We start from the raw sequence: 21,951 nt of genomic DNA on the forward strand, positions 1-21,951 counted from the left end.
CAGTGGTGGCAATTCAACAAGAGATGGAAATATCCCTTGGTCCTGAAATACAGTGGGTGCCTCCTAGGCTGTCGCCAAGAACTTCAGACAGCTGTGTCCCCACTTTCAATGTGACCAGGTAACTTAACACTCTGTGGCCTTTTGTTTCCCTGCATGTAAAGGTAGGGAACTGTGGTACAAACAGGAAAAGGGAAAAAAAAAGTACCTGAAAGTATTTGGATCATTGGAGGTGATATCCAAATGAGATATTAGATCTCACATTCTGAACCCTGGACTCCTGACTTAGAAACAGCAGTAATGAATTATATGGTTGACTGAGTACTCCGTTCAGAGCATAGTGCAAAGCACTTCACTTTTATATGTAGATAGATGGATGGATTCACACATACATACAAAACCGGTTAATGTGATATTATTAACTTGAGCTGTTGGATCTGAGGAAGTGGGTGCAATATCCACCTTTGTGCTTTGTTTCCTTATATTGAGAGTGATGCTGTACACATTCTCATTGAAGCAGGATTATAATTGGTGGTTGAGATGCTGTGGCCACAAGTTTATGTTAAGGGTTACGAGTCCCCAATTTTGAGAAGACCTAGTATACATATGAATGAACGCTGGCGCAACACTAGACTGTTGTTACTGTTGACCTTGTCCTTTACTACTAAAGAACTAGTTGGAATTTGTTCATTCCTCCTGCAAGTTTTCAAATAGTGTCGTTTGAGAGGCTATGTGATACAGTAGAACACAGACTCTGGGTGATCCATAGCGTCTCATCCACAGCTGCATGTTCTGGTGGTTAGATCAGTTATTAGATTACAGACATCAAAACATTTTTGTTTTCCCCCTCTCTATTTGCATAGCTCTTCCTAAAGTGTGTAATATGCTACAGCCCACCCCGTGCATTCTATGATTCATATCACTTATCTCTAGTCAAACCAGCTAATGAATGAAAAAGGGTCTCACATTCCTTTTATTCATTAATTGGTTTGAGTGAAAAAAGTCCACTCTAATTATCCACTGGTACCAGTGACATGGAAAGAAACAACAAAGAGAAGAAAGTTGGGAAAAATTAATGAAAGGTAACTTTCTTTAATAATAAAGCCTATAAAAAGACCAAAATAAACCAAATGATCTGTTATCTGGACAGTTGGCTTTCCAAGTTTTCTTGCTTCCTCTCCACTTTTATTTGTCTTCTCCTCTCTCTTGCACTGTGTGATATTTCAAATGTATAGGAAAGGACTTGAGGCTTGTTGAGGCTTGTTGCTAAAATGCGTAATTAATAGGCTACCACGAGACTGGTGGCCCTGTGAACTCGGACAACAGGAAAGGAGGATGAGGTTGCAGGGCCAGGGACCTTTGTGAAGGGTTTTATTCTCTGTGTGATAGGAAGCCTTTGAATATGATCTAATTTATATTTTTAAAAGCCCACTGTAGGTATCATGAAGAGTGGAACTGATAGACCAGTTAGAGGCTCTAGCCACGATTCAGCCCAGATAATGGCTGGTGATAAGATGGTAGCCATGGAGGTGATGAGAAATGGCCATATTGGAGATATATTTTAAAAGTAGCTCCTGAGTGGCTGACTCTTGATTTCAGCTCAAGTCATGATCTCATGGTTTGTGAGTTCAAGCCCTGGATTGGGCTCTGTGCTGACAGCAGAGCCTGCTTGGGATTATCTCTCTCTTCCTCCCTCACTGCCCTTCCTCTGCTCATGTCCTCTCTCCCCCCCGCCCTCTCAAAAAAAAAAAAAAAAATAAGCATTAAAAAATATAGAGCTGACAGGACCTTCAGGTTGATTCATTTGGAATAAGACAGGAGTCAAACTCAACAACTAGACTTGGAGTCAGCATTTGGGTGAGGGGTGACATTGTTAACCATGAAATTCATTTATTGGGGGCAGGAGCGAATCAAGAGTTGGTTTTGGCACTTGCTTAGTTTGAGTTGCCTTTTACATATCCAAGTAGAGATGGCAAGTTGAATGTAGGAGTTTAGATTTCAGAACAAAGTTTATACATACATATTCACTATTCATCTTTGTACGGGTGGTTTTTAAAACCTTGGGGCTAGCTGAAATCCTCTAGGGTGAAAGTGTAGAGAAGTAAAGGTCCTGGGCTGACCCTTGAGACATCTTTAGAGAAGGAGAAGAATGGCCAGTGGGATCTAGAAAATCAGAATGGTCCATGAAGTTAATTTGATGTTAGATTCTGATGTCCCAGGTGCTGTACCGTCTTTCCCTTACATTCAAGCCCTTTTACCCCACATACGCTGAGCTTCTGTGGCCCCTGCTTGCTTCCTATCCAGGTGACAATTTACATTAAGTTTATTTCTGGTCTGCTGGAACATTCATCTTGTTTTTGAGCCTGCCTAGGTTTTATGTCATTTTGCTTTACTTAATATATTTTATTATTATGGTAGTGTATTTGGAACAGAGGTAATACACCAAAAACATGGACCCCCTGCCACACCAACCTATCTGGAGTCTCTTTCATGCCTTGGTATTTCTATCTGTTCTTGGTTTTTATATCCCTCCTTTTAAAAAAATTATGTTTTTTTTTTAATTTTTTTTTCAACGTTTTTATTTATTTTTGGGACAGAGAGAGACAGAGCATGAACGGGGGAGGGGCAGAGAGAGAGGGAGACACAGAATCGGAAACAGGCTCCAGGCTCCGAGCCATCAGCCCAGAGCCTGACGCGGGGCTTGAACTCACGGACCGCGAGATCGTGACCTGGCTGAAGTCGGACGCTTAACCGACTGCGCCACCCAGGCGCCCCAAAATTATGTTTTTTTAAGTGAAAAATATGCATTCAGTATGTCCTTCATTATTACTCTTAGAGGGGTGTGTGTGTGTGTGTGTGTGTGTGTGTGTGTGTATTTCTGTCATTGCCCCATTTATTTACATCTATTGTTTTACTTCATTTTCATGCCTCTGGTAGTCAAGTATCTAAGTTAATTTTTTTAAATAGGGTTTTAATATATTATCCTAAAGCATTAGTGTTGCTGGGGCTTTTAGGCAAAAAAATATAATTCAGACTAGTCTGCTTATTGCATCTGCTTATCAGCACAGGATAAGGATATTGTTTTAACCTAACTTGATTTATTGTAACTAATACATACAGATTGGGAAATGGTAAAGTTGGAAGCAAACAGTAGGTGCACAGGATATTTGCCTTGACATCATCGTGGTTAATGTAATGAAAATCCTTTAATACATGCTCATGTATTTTCATAGGTTAAATTAAATGTGCAAAATCTTTATCTCTGTAAAATTTTAAAGATATCCCGACCCTTCATAAGTGTACCTAAGAGCTGGACCATGAGTGCTGTAGTGGCGTTTGGGGAGGGGTAGGGATGAGATTATTGCTCCTAGACTGAACACTCCTGCACCTACGATGTTTCTAGAGAAGTCACACAGAGTGGAGTATATATGAGATGGCCATAAAGTTACAGTGTATGACAATTAATCCCATTCATTTTGATATAATTAATGAGAATGGTGAAATAGAAGTGTAATCATTTCTCCAAAAGAAAACGTCAACCCATTAATGAGGAAAAGGCTTATTATTGGCATTTGAAGCAGGAGATTTTTGCCCAGACTGCTGAGTTGGTGTGTTCACAGAAGTAGATGTTCGTTCCAGGCTGTGTAGAGGGAGGGAACACTTATGAAGAGGATTATTTTATTGTTTGTTTGTTTTAAAGCAAATAGCATTTTGAAATGATTCCAGTTCTGGACACAATAATTAAAAATTTAATAAGCATAACATAATTCCTAAATATAAGTAATTGGCATTTAAGACTGTTACCCCACTTCAGTATTTATACATTTGTGTAAAATCATAATCTTCAAATAACGCTTTATTACTTTCCTGTTAATGCATCAAAAGTCATAGGGCATTTTTTTAATTGTATGTCATAGATTACTTGTCCTTGTTTTCCTGATGGCTATACATGATGGGCCAAAGTGAGTGGAGCTGGACCTAAGAAATATTATCTAAGTAGGTTGTTGGAAGAATACTTTTGTGCCACTGGAATAGCTTTCTAGAGTTTATACAATAATTGTCTAAAAAGTTGGACAGTGCGGGGGCGTGTGGGTGGTTCAGTCAGTTAAGTGTCCAACTCTTGATCTCGGCTCAGGTTTTGATCTCACAGTTGTGAGTCTGAGCCCCACATAGGGCTCCAAAATAAATAAATAAATAAATAAATAAATAAATAAAGTTGGACAGTGGGTTCTAAGACAATAATAATAGGATGGACTAAAAGATCATGGGGTTTTTTTTCCAGATTATATGGTGATGTTTCCCAAGTAGAAACACATTAATTGAATTCGTATTAGAATTCGTTAATCGTTTTACTACTTCAATTTTATTATCAACTTAGGAATGGATTTTATATAATTTTTTTTAATAACTCATTGGATTTATGAAGAAAAGTAGTTAACACGAATGAATTTTTATGGAATGTTTCATATATTAAATACTTCATACATACCATGTTAGTTCAGAAAGTATAGGCAGCCTTCAGAAATAGCGTGTGTTAATATTGTGTGAGTTTTGGTATGGTTTTGTTATATGTGCATAGTAGGCATTCTGTAGAAAGCCCACCTTTACTGTTGATACAGTTCTTTACAGTGGCTGATGAGCTGACATATCTTTTGAGGGGGTTGGCAGTAATTATTGGGAATTCAGCTTTTAAAATATTAGTTATGTGTTATTATGGTATATTTTCAAGAGCTTTTTAAAATACATTGTTATTTCTCCATATGTGACCATGATCTTTTTCTCCTAATAGCCAGTAAAGGAATAAATATTTCTTAAATTGTTTTACATGTTTAGGGTGAAATCTTATACTCTGTTTGTTTTATAGCTTTACTATCAGCAAATGGTTTTGGATTTAATAGTGTAATATTTCAATGGACTTTAATTTCAGTTAATGTGATATCATGTAATACGGTAGGGCTAATTTAGTTAATGAACATTATGTTCTGTGTACCTCTTTCTTTTATTCAAGTTTCATAAAACATATCACATCCTTTTGTTCCTTGGCTTAGCAAGCTGGGCATTCTGGGGAGACATTGGCTCTTTCTGATTTCTGTGGCACATTTGGAGACTGCATTGTCGAAACTAATGTAGACACATGATTAGTTTAGTTCGGCTTTTTCCTTTTTCAGTGGTGTTTTTGAAAATTCCAATTAGCAGGAGCCTTTGCTTTCGGTAAACCTTATTATGAAAACTCTATTTTCTTTAAAAATTAACAAAAACCTGTCACAAAAATTAGGAATTAAGATTCCTTCTTTGTTGACACAGTAACTAAATTTAGGGGAACTAAACTGCATTAAGTTTCAGAAACTAATAATCATACAGTCGAGAAAAGGAACTTCTACACAACCTGTGCTCTGTCAGAGTAATTTAATTAGAGGTAGTGATATTTCAGTGTAATTTGTTAATGGGCACATTCTGAAAAAAGAAAAAAGAATAATTCTGCTTGAGCACCGATAATTTTATATATTTTAGGTGGAGTCTGCCCAAAAAAGGGGGGGGGGGGGTTCATTGAATTTCATGCAGAGAGATGCCTGGAGGAAGAATATCAATGAAGTGAAAAACAGCTTTAAATTTGTTAAGTTGTTAGAATGCATACAAGGGAGAATGCAATAATCTTACTGCTTTTCCAATAGTTTAATACATAAAATTACATACATATCATTATCAGACTACTGAAAATCTAAATTTCATATTTTTAATGTCATAATCATTCTTCTATATCATTCCTACCGCTTGTTTTGATTTTTTTTCAATTTCATATCAAAGAAGAATATTGTAGCTCTCCTCCTTTCTTTCATTTGTGGCAACTTGTATATAGATGTTCGTTAAATATTACGTGACTTTACCTAGACAGGAAATGAAATAACTCCTTCTCTAAGAGATTGATTACGTTTTACAGAACATCATAATAAAACTTTTCTCTTTTAGTGGGAAAATACCAAGAGTTTTAGGAATAAGAAATTTTGTTTGTTTTGTTTTGTTTTGTTTTTAATTTGAGAGAGAGAGAGCCTGAGTGGTGGAGAGGGTCAGAAGGAGAGAGAGAAAAAATCTTAAGCAGGCTCCACACTCAGCATGGAGCCAGTTTTGGGGCTTGATCCCATGACCCTGGGATCATGACCGGAGCCAAAATCAAGAGTCGGATACTTAACCAACCGAGCTACCCAGGTGCCCCGAGAGATATTTTTGTTTTATTCCACAGTATGTTTGATTCCAATTTATTTTATTTTATAGACACTTCACCCTAGTTCTACTGTATTGAGAGTGTTTTAGGTCACTGAAGTTGAGGTTATATCATACCTGATAGGCTGGAACATGCTGCAGGAACAATTCGTCAATTTCTGTTTCACGTGAAGTCCATTTTGGAACAGGTTGACCCTCCAGGAAAGCGCTCTATGGGGTGACTCGCTCATCCTGGGGGTTTCAGTCTTGTATTATCCACGTTTAACACCTTCTTTCATAATTGCCACTGCTGGGAAAGAGGATATCCACTTTTAGAGGTTTCTGCTGAGAAGTGATATCTGTCACTTCAGTCTTCAGATTTTATTGGCCAAAGCAAACCAGATAGTCATAACTAAGGTCAAGGGAGATGAGAACTGTCATCTTTCTGCATGTCCGGGAAGGGGAAAAAGAACTGAAAATATTGGTGACCATTAGTAATGCCTACCTCAACCTTACTATTTCAGAAGTATGGCAAAATAAATCAGTGTTTCCCAATCCATTGTCAAAAATGGGATACAGTTGTGCTACAGGTACACATGGTTGAACTTGTTTTTATTGTTAACAAATGTGAAGGCGTTTTTATAATAAAACAGTTCACAACAGTTAACATTATATTTGAATGCTCTTTTATGGCTTTCTCTAAAAACTTCCTGACAAGTTTTTATTACTTTTATCATTTTCTGCTTGAGTAAGACTCGTGTAGACCCAAGTCTACACATAGCATCTCCCCAGATCTTATTGACCAAGAATTCGCCAATGGAGCTAGCACCAATGTGTCCCCTTTCCCACGGAATCCTCCAGTTATCTGGCTATACTTTTGAGTGTTTATTTTGAGAGAGAGGAAGAACACACACATCCGAGTGGGGGAGGAGCAGAGAGAGGGAGACAGAGAACCCCGAGCAAGCTCCATACCCAGCACAGAGCCTAACACAGTTCATCTCACAAACTTTGGGATCATGACCTGAGCCTACGTCAAGAGCCGGATGCTCAACCGACTGAGCCACCCAGGCGCCCCCTTTGTAAATGTTTATTTATTTATTTTGAGAGAGAGAGGTCATTACTTTTGTATCAATGTGTTTATCCCAAGTGAAGATTTTATATGACTGTTTATTTTTTTGCAAGTATTAATTTAATTATCTTTTCCATTTCATGTGCTTCTATTTTTTGTTCATAGTTTTCCCTGTTTAATTCTAAACTAGAAGGTATGAATAAATTTTTAAGGTACCAAAGAATCATTAATTTTATTAATTTTCTCAATTATTACTTACTCTCTCCATCTTTTTCTATTTTTCCTCTTTCTACTTTTGCTAATTTTCCTTTCTTCTTATTGGATTTCAAGGTTAAAAATCAAAATCTTATTTTTGATGGAAATCAGTAATTTTTGTGTCATTTTTAGAATTAATGTGTATATACTGTATTAAGATTTATATAGGTTTTTAGAAACAAATCCCTTAGAATTAAGTTAGGTGTTTTTTTCTGGACATAAAATTTACTGAATTATTAAAGAGGACTATAGTTTCCAGAAATTGATTGTTTTCAACATATTTTTTGATGATCTAGAAATATAGTGAACAAATTTTTGTACACTTTGTATACCCTTTAAATGAAGTGAAAGTGAATACATTCCATATTGTAATTTAAATTATAGTATGTTTAATTATTCAAGTTTTTCATATATTTATTTTAAAGTACCTTAAAAATGCAGACCTTACATAGAATGAATATCATATATATTTATTTATATATCTTTTATTATTTTATATAATTAGAGAATATTAATAATTTACTAAATTATATATATATTACATGTATATTATATGTTATTTTACAAATGAATTTCTAAAGCTGAACATGCCACAGTCTGTTTTTAGATGTGATTTGTACATGTGCTTACTTTCCCAGCCCAATGGATAATTTGGGATAAAAGCTGGAAAGACTTCAGAGTCACAAGAACCCCCTCAAATGTGTAAGATATTAATAAGATAATATAATAATGATTTCCTCAGAGGGGCGACTGGGTGGCTCAGTCGGTTGAGCATCCAACTCTCGATTTCAGCTCAGGTCATGAACTCTGGGTTGTGAGATCGAGTCCCATGTTGGGCTCTGTGCTGGGTGTAGAGCCTGCTTGGGATTTTCTCTCTCCCTCTCTCTCTGCCCTTCCTCTGCTCTCTCTCTCTCTCTCTTTCTCTCAAAATAAATAAATAAATAAAGATTTTAAAAAATAATGATTCCCTCGGGTTGGGATTCATGTCTTATAATTATTCTCACACTTGGTCTAAACATTTTACTTAATGCAAAGAGATCAAGTGAAGCCACACGCAGGACACATTTTGTGAGAACTGTATCCCCACACAGCCATTTTAGGCAGATGAAATTTTTTACTCTCTTAAGCAGAAAGTAAGAACATTTTTGATGAGATTGAGTGCAACACTATATGATCAAGCTCTTAAAGTCATTTATAACATTTCATATTAAATGCTTTAAGCCAAATACCTGACACAGATGCAGAATTCCTTGTTTTACCAGCCTATATATCCCTCATCGACGGTAGGAGAAATAGAAAATGAGTCACTTTTGAATAATACACGTAGGAGGGGTAGTGAGGACACGTCACACATCGCAGTGACAGCTCTAGTCAAAAAGATTATTAAATCAAAAAGGTTATCATTGCATGTTGATGCCTTTAAGGAATTAATAAATATGTTAGTTAATAGCAGTGGTTAGAATCCTTGAAGAGCATTATTTATTCTGGAAGAAAAAGGAAAACAAACTTCCATAAATTATATATTCAAGGAGACAAATAAGTATTTTACAGCAAGATGTTAAGCAAATATTACGTGAGGCCAATATCTTGGCCCTGATGCCTTTAAGGTTATAAAAGCTGTAAATGGCATGGAGATAGAAAAACCAAAGGGTTTAATCTGAGAATCCCAAGATTCTGTTAGTTTTACTCACATAGAAGCTCTTGTACATAAAAGATTGCTCATAAATCTTTTATCCACATAAATTGGAATTATGAAAATAAATGGCTATAGCTCTGTGCAAAGATAAGGGAATACCATATTTGCAGATCTCTACCAAGTGCACAAGCTATCCAAAAGACCCCTTTTTTTCCCAAAGGTCTGTCAGCTAATAGAAAAATGATTGTGTGTTTGAATGTTGTTCACTGCAGATTTGTTGAAGGAGAGTAATTCACTTGAAAAAATAGCTTACTTAACTGACATTTTGGAGCACCCGAATGAACTTAATTGAAAACTGCAAAGGCCATGTAAAAAATATTACACACAGTCACAGAGTTTATGGGTTTGAAGCGAAAATTCACCTCCAGAAAAGGATTAAAGTGGTTCATTTGTGATATTTAGTTGGTGTTCTATTTTAAAAGCTGGAGAAAAATTATTGAGACTATTAGAATACACCATCCCTGTGTATTCTTGAAGTAAAGCTTTTATCATTATTTTAAAATATTAATATGAAAAAAATTTTTGAAAAGCTTTTGAATTTCCACAAGGAATTTCAGTGTCATATCTATCAGTGCAAGAAAAGGAAGGACCATGAAATTTAATAAATGTATTCCTCGTGGTTCACGACAAGAAAGAACTTTCTGTCAAGTGGAGAAAAAGTGATGAATTCGTTGCTATCATTTGCTACCATCAACTTTTGTGAGTAAAGCTTTCATTGCTGGTAATTATCAAGAGTCTGATAGCCAAATCATAAAACTTGTTACAATAAAAGTCTTCCATGGAAACAAGCTCAAATTTGTCATTAAAGATTTTTAAAGTATTTTGGAAGTGTTACGTATATTGAAGAGTCAATATGTGTACTAATATTGACTCGATATTTCCTTTTTCTTACTATAATTGTGTGTTGTAAAGAAAATGTAATGACTTTTTCCGCCAAGGTCCATATGGACATTCCTGCACTACTTTTACTGGATCCCCATTGTACAAGTGCGGAGAGCGTTAGTTCGCTCTGAAATGGCTACTCAAGTGTTTAAGGAAGAATTGCTCCTCAGAATGAAACTCAGTAAGGGCCTGGGGTGACAAAAGAATATCTAAGCAGGTTTTTCAGATTTGTAAGTGAAATCGCCACTTGGTAACCATTCTCTGTTGGAATCTGTAAGTAAAATCACCGTGAAAATCCCTACTGTTGAGACATCTCCTCCCTATCTTCCCAGCTCTCATTTATTCATTTAGATGTTAAGTTCATTAATTAAGATTGCTCTTTGCCTGTGGAGGGAGAACTTTTCTCAGCACTTTGAAACTATTTCTGTCTTATTAGTATGCTTTCAAAAATAGCAATTAATGTAGAAAAAAAGCAATTTTAAAGGCAAAGGCATATTTAGCCTCAAAAATATTTTGCAGTGTTCTTTTATAATTGTGTTCTAAATATGGCATGATGTTTTACTTGAGCAAAAATTATAAGCCATATGTGAGCATTTTGCACACTTTCATTTATATGGTTTATGCAGTGCTATTAAATGGTAATGCATTTAATATACAAGATCTGTGGTTTCCTGTTAATATTTTATAAAGATATTATGGCTTTATGGTTAGCATTAATTTGAGGTATTGCTTTAAGAGTCAAAAAGTACTTTAAAATAATTATTTTCCTGATGTTTAATTTTGTATTAACCATGTTAACAAAGTTTTATGGTGGCTAGAACACAATAACTACATATTATGTATGTAAACTATGCAATAGCTCTAATAATAAATTTCTCGTTTAATATTGTAATGTTTTTAGGCACGTTTATTTGTGTATAGAGTTGTTTTAAATTTGAATAATCCTGTGGATCAAGCCTGTTTTTTTTGTTGTCTAAGGAAATTTATTTCCTTCTCCTACATTATGAAATTCTGTTATTTCTAATTTGAGTTTTTTGAGCATTTAAGCAAAATTAATGTTTTAATGTAAGGAAAATTGTTCTGTCAGAAAAATGAAATTTCCAAGTTCTTGACTGTTCTTAAAATAATAGAATTTCTGCTTTATTACATTGCCTAGTAAGAGACTATGACTTTTGTGAAACACCACCTCAATATCTCCATACCTAAGGTGTTTATGTCAAGTATCGGTTCAGTTCTAGAACTCCAACTAATACCACTTTTTCCAGTGATACATTAAGAGTAACTAAAGCCCATAGTTTATGTTAGGATTCACAATTCCTTGAGTTCTGACAAATGCATAATGTCATGTGTCCACCATTAACACGATTGTAGAAGAGTTTCACCATTAAGGATATATTTTAATTTGAAATAAATGTATCATCACCTTTGTTTTAAAACCCGTATGTTAAAAAATGATCACACTGCTGCATGTTTTGGAAGATAAAAGTTGAAAGTTGTATTCGTTACGCTATTTGGAATTCTTTTACTTACCATTTATTAGGAGAACAGGTTAGTTTTTAAAGTTTATGTATTTATTTTGAGAGAGAGTACATGGGAATGGGAGAGGGGCAGAGAGAGAGGGAGAGAAAGAGAGGGAATCCCACACAGGCTCTGCACTATCAGAGCGGAGCTCTACCTCAGGCCTGAACTCACAAACTGTCAAACTGTGAGATCATGACCTGAGGCAAAATCAAGAGTTGGATGCCTAACCCACTGAGCCACCCAGGCCCCTCAGGAGAATGTTTTCATAACAGGAACAGTTTGGTTCCAGTGAACTATGTATTTCTTCTAACAGCAACATGTCTATGATATTTGCCTTATTTTCCTCTTCTTGAAACTGAAATTTTAAATCTAATTTTAGTAATTCAGCCATGCCCCTTGAATATCTATCTCTTTCTTCTTTCTTCCTTTCAAATGGCTTCTAACCACTCTCTTTTCTATTTTCAACCAGTTTTTTTGTACATGTTTTGTCATAGTCCTCCTGAAAACTCCCCTGAAATGCTATAAATTAGAAGTAAATTTAATTTAATAATTTAATTTAATAATTTAATTTAATAATTAATAATTTAATTTGTAAATGATATTAATACTGTAACTAAGATTCTATAACATAGCCATTTTCTACTGTTTTTTTTCCATAATCCTCTTGAGTAAGTTTCAGTGAGTGGTTGGTTCAAGAAGAAAATTTTGTCAAATTTGAGAAAATATGTTTAGGTGCATCTAAGTTGTAAGTGGAACAAAATAACAGAAAAGAAACACTGACCAGTGGTTAAGAGATGAAATCCATGCAGGGCACCTGCGTGGCTCAGTTGGTTGAGCGTCTGACTTCAGCTCAGGTCATGATGTCACAGTTCATGAGTTCGAGCCCCTTGTTGGGCTCTGTGCTGACAGCTCAGAGCCTGGAGCCTGCTTCAGAGTCTGTGTATGTCTCTCTCTCTCTCTCTCTCTCTCTCTCTCTCTCTCTCTGCCCCTCCTCTGCTCACACTCTGTCCCTCAAAAAGAAATAAAAACATTAATTTTTTTTAAATGGAATCTGTGCATTACCCATTGTATTAGACCACACACTGCATGGTTTAGACAACAGAAATTTATTTTCTCAGAATTCTGAAATTTAAGTCCAAAACCAAGGTGACAGCAGGTTTGATTTTTCTTAGGACCTTTCTCTGCTTGCACATGGCCACCTTCTTGCTGTGTACTCACGTGGTCTGTCCTCCCTCGTGTCTATGTCCAAATTTCCTTTTCTTATAAGGACATTATAAGTCATATTGGATGAGCTTTTTAAATCTTTTTTTAAATTTTTATTTATTAATTTTGGCAGTGCAAGCAGGGAAGGGGCAGAGAGAGAGAGAGGAAGGGGGAGAGAGAATCCCAAGCAGGCTCCATACTCAGCATGGAGCCTGTTGCGGGACTCAATCCCAAGACCCTGGGATCATGACCTGAGCCAAAATCAAGAGTTGGACACTTAACCAAGTAAGCCACCCAATTGCCCCTTAAATCTTAATTACCACTTTAAAGACCAGTGCCTCCAATTATAGTCATATTCTAAGGTACTGGGAGTTAGTGCTTCAACATATGAATTTTGGGGAACACAGTTTAGTTCATAACATCCATTGAAATTGGTAAGCCTTTTAATTCGTGTGACTTGAAAACAGTGAAATGTGGTTATCATTGATTAAGCATGTCACCGTGCACTAGGCACTCCTCATGCATTAACTCAAAACCACAGGATGAAGTCAGGACTAATATGTCACAGAGAATTTTTTCAGTTGGCAATGAACTTATTTTCAGTTAAGGTGTTGATTCGAATGGTTGAATGCACAAAGGAAATTATGTAATGAAAAACATTTCTTTAAACCTGAACAATTCCCCCAAAAATGTTGCTTAGTTTAGTATTTGAGCAAATGCAAATTAACACTTGTTTTTAAAACCCAGAAGAATCTAATAACAGATTTATTAAACCAATTCACATTCGTTATAGGCTAGGAGCAGGGGTGACAGAAAACTAATTGACTTTAAATAACTCGCCTTTACGCAGCTTCCTTCAAAGTGTGTTCCCCAGTGTCAGATTCTCTGAGGTCAGCCACTTCTCATTCATAGGATATGCAGTGACCCTTTATAGGAAAAGACACATTTTCCCTTTCTTTGCCAATGCATTTTTCTTTAAAGGCCTTCTTTCCCTTTCCTGCATCATTCTGACACTGAATCCAAATAGGTAGCTGAGTACCTATTTTTTTTTTAATTTAATTTATTTTTTTAATTTACAATCCAAGGTAGTTAGCATATAGTGCAACAATGATTTCAGGAATAGATTCCTTAATGCCCCTTACCCATTTAGCCCATCCATTCCCCCCCTCCCACAACCCCTCTAGTAACCCTGTTTGTTCTCCATATTTAAGAGTCTCATGTTTTTGTCCCCCTCTCTGTTTTTATATTATTTTTGCTTCCCTTCCCTTATGTTCATCTGTTTTGTCTCTTAAAGTCCTCATATGAGTGACGTCATATGATATTTGTTTTTCTCTGACTAATTTCGCTTAGCATAATGCCCTCTAGTTCCATCCACATAGTTGTGAATAGCAAGATGTCATTCTTTTCGATTGCCGGGTAATAGCTGAGTACCTATTTAACAGAATACTCTGTCATTGTAACAGTGAGCATGAATTTTCCTCTTCTGCCTGCCTCACACTTGCACCCCACCTTCAGGGGCTCCAGCTACCCCCCTATATAGGATATGTAGGGTCCACTCCAACTTAAGGACTTCTTTTTAATAATACTGGTTACTTTGGTACATTTGGAGATCCAGATGTGACATTATTCTCTTCACGAGCATTTGTTAAGCCTCTTTGTCATTTCTCCACTTTTATTGTTTACTAAAGCTTTAGGTTTCAATAACTTACGCGTCATGAATTTAGTTAGATTCCTTTGTGCTTTTGTAGAAGAATCACTAGGAGTCAGACACCCATGGGCACAGATGCCTCTCTGAATTTTCTGTCTCCATTTGTTGAACAGAAATAACAATTCCCACTAGTGAGCATGGGGTGTGGGCTGCAGTGAGAGGGGGGAATGACTGAGAAATCTGATTGGGCAGAATATGTCTTAGAAGGTAATGCATGAAACACTAAAGACACCAAGAGTGAGAAGAGCACTATATGATGAAAGCGTACATATAATACTACGGATATTAAATGGGGAGGACACATGACTGAGCAACAGAGGTTTAGTCTAAGAGTAGATGCTCAATGACCTGGAACAGGAAGAAAACCTCTAGGAGGCAGTTACAAAAATCCAGGTGTGAAGTGATGAGGATCCACGCTAGAGTGGTAAAAATGAACCAAAAAAGTGCCGAAGATCTAATCAAGACTCTGTGTTTTTAAGTTCACAAATGCCTTTTTTGATATAAAAAGGTACTTTTATACAGAAAGATGATAAGTCTTTCGTTTCGGTATCTCAGCAGGATTCCTCCAAACAATTTTACTTTTCATTTTGTCTTTAATAAAAGATTAGCAGTCGATGGCACTGCTCTGTAGAAGAGATCCTGTTTTTCACTTTTAAATCGCATGGCAAGTAAGATAGGATAATAAGTATCTTTTGGGATACTTCTACTCCAAAGACAAATATTTGGGTTTAGCATAATTTAGCAGGAGATACAACTTTTCTTTTCATTTCCAGATGTTTGTAAAATGAAGGATGATATATGTGGGGCTATGTGGGAAATAATATATTCACTAGTTAAAGTATTTTATTTCTGTTATCAAGGATTTTATGGTTACTAAGGGAAATAAGCATGCATGTTTTGGGGCTGTGATCTTGTGCACATCTCAGTGAATTTATATTAATGGAAACAAAAGAACTCATCAATATATACATATGGAGTGGGAGTTTGGAAAAATTGACTTAGATACTTAAAAATGCAAAAAGTAGTATATGATTATATTTTGCAATGTGTACGAATTTTTTTTAAGTTTATTTATTTATTTTGAGAGAGACAGAGAGAGAGTGCAAGTGGGAGAAGAGCAGAGAGGGGGGGACAGGGGATCCAAAGCAGGCTCTGTGCTGAGAGCAGACAGCCCGATGCAAGGGCTCAAATTCACAGACCTAAGATCATGACCTGAGCTGAAGACAGATGCTTACCCAACTGAGCCACCTAGACACCTGTAATGTGTACCTATTACTTGCTTTCTAAAATGTATCCTATGTAATTGTGTTTAAGATCTAACATTGTATGTTTACAGAAATTTAAAAAACGCTTTTTCTTTGATCCCTTCATGCTATTCCCATAGAACTTTTCCTCATAAAGAATGATTTAAGAAGTTCAAAAGAAATGATCTTCCTTAGAGAATATTTTTTTATTATTTTATAATTTTATTTTGGCTTGAGTATGTATAGTTCTACATTTCTAAGTATGTGGTATAACTTCTGTGTTGGTATCCAATGAGACATAAGCTGATTAACCTTTTAAGAAAGCATTCATTTTTTTTTTCAATTTTAAGGCATTAAAGATAAAGATAAGTTACTAAAATCTTTTTGATTTTTTATTCTTAAGCCATAAGTATTTTTAGTTAAAATTTATTTTGAGATATATCTTTATTTGGTTTGTTTGAAAATTTATAAATTGTTACTGCTTCATAGAACTATTCTAAGCACCATGACGACTAGAAATTGCAAATTATTCCCCTTTTAATTACTACTAAGGTCTTGTAATTTTAGAGCAAAGTGAGCATTCAACATTAATCAAAGTAATTGCTTTCTTCCTTTAAGAATTTCTTCAAAAATTATATATGAAGACTAAGTGCCAGGAAGTGTGCAAGGTATACAAGATAACTAAGAAAATTTGTCCTGAAGTACCTCTCACAGTGAATGTCAGGCGTAGCTATAAAACTGTGACAGTAGAGGGGCATCTGGGTGGCTCAGTCAGTTAAGCGTCCAACTGTGGCTCAGGTCATGATCTCGCAGTTCGTGGGTTCGAGCCCCGCGACAGTCTCTGTGCTGACAGCTCAGAGCCTGGAGCCTGCTTCGGATTCTGTGTCTCCCTCTTTCTCTCTACCCCTCCCCCCCCCCAAAAAATAGATAAACTTTAAAAAAACTGTGATAATAGAGTTCAGATTACTACATGAAGACTGAGAACAAGAGATTGTGCCACTTTCAGTGACTCTGGAGCTGGGTGCTGAAGGATGAGTAGGAGTTTGTTAGGGAGTAGCAGATAATGTCATTGAGAGGCATGGGGGGAGAAAGCAGCTATAGCCAAGGGCCCAAGCTCCTGGGGAATGTGAAGGGTGGGGGAAGGCTTTGGAACAAGGAGATTCTGGGGTACAACTCAGCCCCACAATCTGATATTCTATAGTATGAGAATTCCTTTAATAATGTAAAAATAAAACTTTTGTGTTTTATACCTACTAAAACCTAAGCGGTTCATGGACTTAGTTAGACGTTAGGTGTTTCTGCCTTTGTATTATCGCTAGACTTACATATTTATTATCTTTTACAGTAAAGTTCAGCAACTGCAATGGGAAAAGGAAAGTACAGTATGAGAGCAGTGAGCCAGCAGATTTTAAGGTGGATGAAGACGGCATGGTGTATGCCGTGAGAAGCTTTCCCCTCTCCTCCGAGCATGCGAAGTTCCTGATTTATGCCCAAGACAAAGAGACTCAGGAAAAGTGGCAAGTAGCAGTAAAATTGAGCCTCAAGCCAACCTTACCTGAGGATGCAGTGAAGGTGGAGTATCCAAATAAGGCTTCGGAGCCATGTTCAAAAATCTGGTTTATTCAGTTGGAACTAAATATGTACCTTGCTTTATACGTCACCTTGGCCGGTATTTGAATTTTCATCAACTTCAGTCACTTCAATAGTATTTTGTGGGGTTTTTTTTTTAATCTTACAAGATACTTAGACTAAATGTATATTTAAGCTATCTCAAACTGTGTTTGAAAGGGTTGTTTATACTTTGAGATTTAGAACTTAATTTAAAATTAGAAGCAGTTGTTTGCTTTAAATTTCTCAGAAGCTTTACAAGCTGTTAAATATAACCAGAAAATAAACAGTTCTTAGCAAGATGTCACCAGTCAAGTGTATTAAGTGGGAAGTACAGATACACAGTACAGTAGCAATAGAAAGCATTTCTAGCTAGGAATATTGGGTTTTTTGTCTTGCCCCTGAATAATAAAATTGGGGAGTATGAATTATTTAAACTACGGACATAACTTTTAGGAATGATATACTCCCTCTGGTGGAAGCTGCTATAAGCCAAGATAAAATAAATAGATACACTTCCAACAAAAGTACAGTTGGATTAAATGCAACAGACATTTATTGAGCACTTGTTTTGTATAAGTCACTATATTAGGAATTTTAGTAAGACACAATACCTTCTTCAGTAAAGCTATGATAACATTATTCGTTTCTGAATATTCTAGTTCGCGTTGAGTTAATTTGAGACAAATAAGGGGGCACCACAATCATCTATTTTGAAGTCCATAATTTCATGAAGTATAACTATTACATTTTGTATATTTATTGTACTTTGGGAGATAGGAATACACACATTCACTTCTGCCGTTTAATTGTAAATGTCTTATACACACCCATAATCAAATAGGAATAAGTATATCAGTGGAAAAGATAGCATTTTTCTCTTGCACCAATGCTCGACTTTCATTATATGAGATGTAGTTTATTAATCTATTAACTGTTAAGGGGAATCATGTCATTTGGGGAATACAGAGTGAGAAGCTGGTAACTAACTGAGTGAAAAAACGCTTTTGTTGTTGATGATTCGCTGTGGTCCAGCAAACCAGCGTGGATATTTGCACTGAAGCAGCAAGGGCTAATGGCTAAAGTGTCTACAGATATAAGGGAAAACAGAAGAAAATGTTGACATCCAGCAGAGATTAATACCCAATGTGCAAAGTGGGTCATCTACAGCATCCATCATGGCTGACATAGGTTTAGAATAATTACAGCATTAATTCTGTGGGATTTAATAGGGTCATAAATATTAGAGACATGCCTTAGCAGTATGTATTAAACTTCTCCTGGAATTCAAATTATATTTTAGCACATCAAGATCTAAATTTAATGTACAGTAGCACATTACCTGAACTGTGGTTTAAACTAATGAGAGATATATAAAAGGGTACTATTAAATTGTGCTCAATATTAACTCCTATCTAAGATGGTTTATAGAAACTGCAAATAGTTTACACAGCTGTGCTACATAATAAATTGTTTGGAATTCAATTCTTCAATCGTCATGGTAGCCCCTAAATTTTATGGTGTTTTCTATTATTTTAATAGAGGGATAAGGAGAGGGCCTCCAGGCATATTTTCTTGTTCCTGACAGTGAACCCTTCACTGTCAGGTATCCATTGATATTGCTGTCCTTTCAGAAAATGTTTTTCCTAGTACTCAGCAATGTCTTGTTGTATTTTAATGGAAAGGAATCACAAGAAATTGAAGAAATAGTATTCCCAAGACAAGCGACTAAGCACAATGGCCACCTACAAAGGCAGAAGAGAGACTGGGTTATCCCTCCAATCAACTTGCCAGAAAATTCCAGAGGACCTTTTCCTCAAGAGCTTGTCAGGGTAGGCTGGCACAATTTTAATTGTCTCCATGGCATGGGTCAAGTATACGTTAGAAATGTTTTTGTCTGTTTTATCACAAGATAGAGTTAACAACATGTATTAAAACTATATGTTTGTGTGTAGATGAAATGTCTATAGTGTTGCAGAAAGCCTCTTTTTTTTAATTACCTCAGATTATTTATAGTTAGAGCTAGCTCTCTGTGGGTCCCATACACCATGGACGATGGAGTTTGTTGAATGTGTGAATATATAAGCCGTAACTCCAACATGTATCCACACCCGTACCATACCCTTTCTCACAACACACATACACATCTTCACTTCCGTGTCTGAAAGCCATGCTCTCCATGATGATCTTTGCCCTCTATAGATAGCTTTTGAGCCAAAGAAGAAATAAAGGGACAATCATTGCTAAAAATGCCAGCACTGAGTGCATTTGAGAGTTCTTTAAAGAAAAAAGAAAATGACCTCTGATACCATTAACAGAATCCCTGGGGCTGTGCAAAAACATAGGCTTTTATAAATCTGAGAAGTAATTTTTTTCCGGTTACTCTAAATGCGTACCATCAGATGTAGCGAAAAAGAAATCACAGATATTCATACATGTTTAGTAAAATTAGCAACCCACTATTTATTGCAAAAGGAAAAAGACAGAGTTATTGTATATCGATTTATTAGAATGTACATTTGTGTGTGATTAATTTAGCGTTCCTATACCTACTTACTGAAAGTTGCACTTTTAATAAGTCATTTATTTGTATTGCATATTTTATTTTAATGCACATTATAATTTGATTTAACAATGAACAACATAGCCCCCAAATAAAGGAGTTTTTTTTTTTTAATTTTTCTACTTTAATGGACAATGAGTTGAGAGAGAATTTTGTCTTCACAAGAAAATTAATAAACTGGATTCTGCTATTGGGTTAAGTATATTTACCTAATACATAAAGATCTGTTATTATCACCTGCCAAGGTATTGCCGGTTGACCCTTGTCTGTGCTATTCGTCATACTCCCTTTCTGTATAGCCTGTTCCTGTGACTGCTCACCTATAAACTTATTTTTCCTGAGAACCGTTATATTTGGAGGAGAAAGCAGTGGGCCTATAGTGGGTATAATTTTTGAGAGTATAAAAACGCATTTTAAAATCCTTTCTTGTATGTTTTGGTATTTAACAAAGAATTTTGAGTAATAGGTACCACCTTAAAATGACTTGAAAAGCTTTGGTTGCAGTGAATCATGTCAGTATAATACAAGTGCAGAAATCTGACTCCTAAACTCAACCATATCAGAGTTCTCACATAAGGCTGTTTCATACTGTGGCCTAACACAGTTCTTTCTTCTCCTAACTGATACAAAAAGGTAAACAAGTTTTACTTTAATTAAATTGGACGCCTGTTCCTGTGTTAACTATTCTAACCTACAAGCTCCCTGGATAGAATGTGATTCAGTTCAAACACTGACACTCCTTAATTTGGACTTCTTGCGCTGTTCCTAAGCGAGTGTTCTTTTAGATGTGAACGTTGCCCTCAGTCTTCCTGGTGATAGGTGACATCTCTTTTTGAAGCCTGTCACCAAGAAGCAAGGATGAGAGAAACAGGACTGGTTTTCTGGGAAGAGATGCTGTAAATTTGTAACTGAAAAAGGGCATAAGGTATGACAGGCCCTGTCTCTGATAATGAGCTCATTTAGTCTCTCATTTAATATGATTGTCTTCTTGATCCTCAGATCAGGTCCGATAGAGATAAAAACCTTTCACTACGGTATAGCGTGACGGGGCCAGGAGCTGACCAGCCTCCGACTGGTATCTTCATTATCAACCCCATCTCAGGCCAGCTGTCAGTAACCAAGCCTCTGGACCGTGAGCTGATAGCCCGGTTTCATGTAAGATATCAGCCAGCTGATGATCTGTTGTACTAATACTCTTCTGACTGTGTAGACTGTAACGTTTGCCTCTTCTATTGGTCTTCATGCTTTGGTGCTGAGAGTTCGCATACCAGAAATGTGCTTTGTAGCCTTTTCAATTTGTTGTAATAATTATTGTTTTATAGACTTGATATGTACCATGGTAAAGAACAGTGCAAAGAAGAAAGTAAAATGGCATAAAATATCATTACCCTTTACAAGTCGGTGTGGCTAAGGACTTACAAGAACAAATTCACGTGAAGGAAGTCAAAATTGTTGCGTGTAAATTATATGGAGATCACTTTTAATGACTGCATAATATTCCATTAAATGTATAGACTGTACTTTTTTTAAGTATTTATTTATTTATTTATTTTTGAGAGAGAGGGAAAGAGAGAGTATGTGCAAGTGGAGGAGGGGCAGAGAGAGAGAATCCCAAGCAGGCTCCACACTGTCAGCAAGGAGTCTGATGTGGGGCTTGATCTCATGAACTATGGGATCATGACCCGAGCCATTACCAAGTGTTGAACGCTTAACCAACTGAACCACCCAGGTGCCCCTATCTTATTATATGTCTTATGTTTGTTTTTATGTTCTTTATTTTTCTGTTTTATTCATTTTCTTACTGGGCTATCACAACTTTTTGTATGCAATTATATGGTCATATTTTTAAATATAGTATATGTATATATTTGAAACTGATTTTTAATCATTTTAAATATTAATTGTAGTGAGTATTTTGAAACTCAAGAATTGCCTAATATTAATATAAATTCCACAAGGCATTTTTCATTTTTTTTTTAGCCATGCTTGCACATTTCCTAGAACAAG

The 21,951-nt window shown here is 36.0% G+C and overlaps 1 protein-coding gene across 1 annotated transcript in view; it reads left to right on the forward strand.

The window, feature by feature from the left end:
• CDH2 (cadherin 2) overlaps positions 1 to 21,951 on the forward strand; it is a 215,187-nt gene that overhangs the window by 134,234 nt on the left and 59,002 nt on the right. The window contains exons 3-5 of the mRNA XM_040479173.1: positions 17,119 to 17,345; positions 19,067 to 19,213; positions 20,944 to 21,099. Of these exons, the coding sequence (XP_040335107.1) occupies positions 17,119 to 17,345; positions 19,067 to 19,213; positions 20,944 to 21,099 (530 nt within the window). The remainder of the gene's footprint in view (positions 1 to 17,118; positions 17,346 to 19,066; positions 19,214 to 20,943; positions 21,100 to 21,951) is intronic.

Source organism: Herpailurus yagouaroundi, unplaced genomic scaffold (genome assembly GCF_014898765.1).
Source record: "Herpailurus yagouaroundi ecotype Mexico unplaced genomic scaffold, PumYag 142, whole genome shotgun sequence".
NCBI classification, from domain to species: Eukaryota; Metazoa; Chordata; class Mammalia; order Carnivora; family Felidae; genus Herpailurus; species Herpailurus yagouaroundi.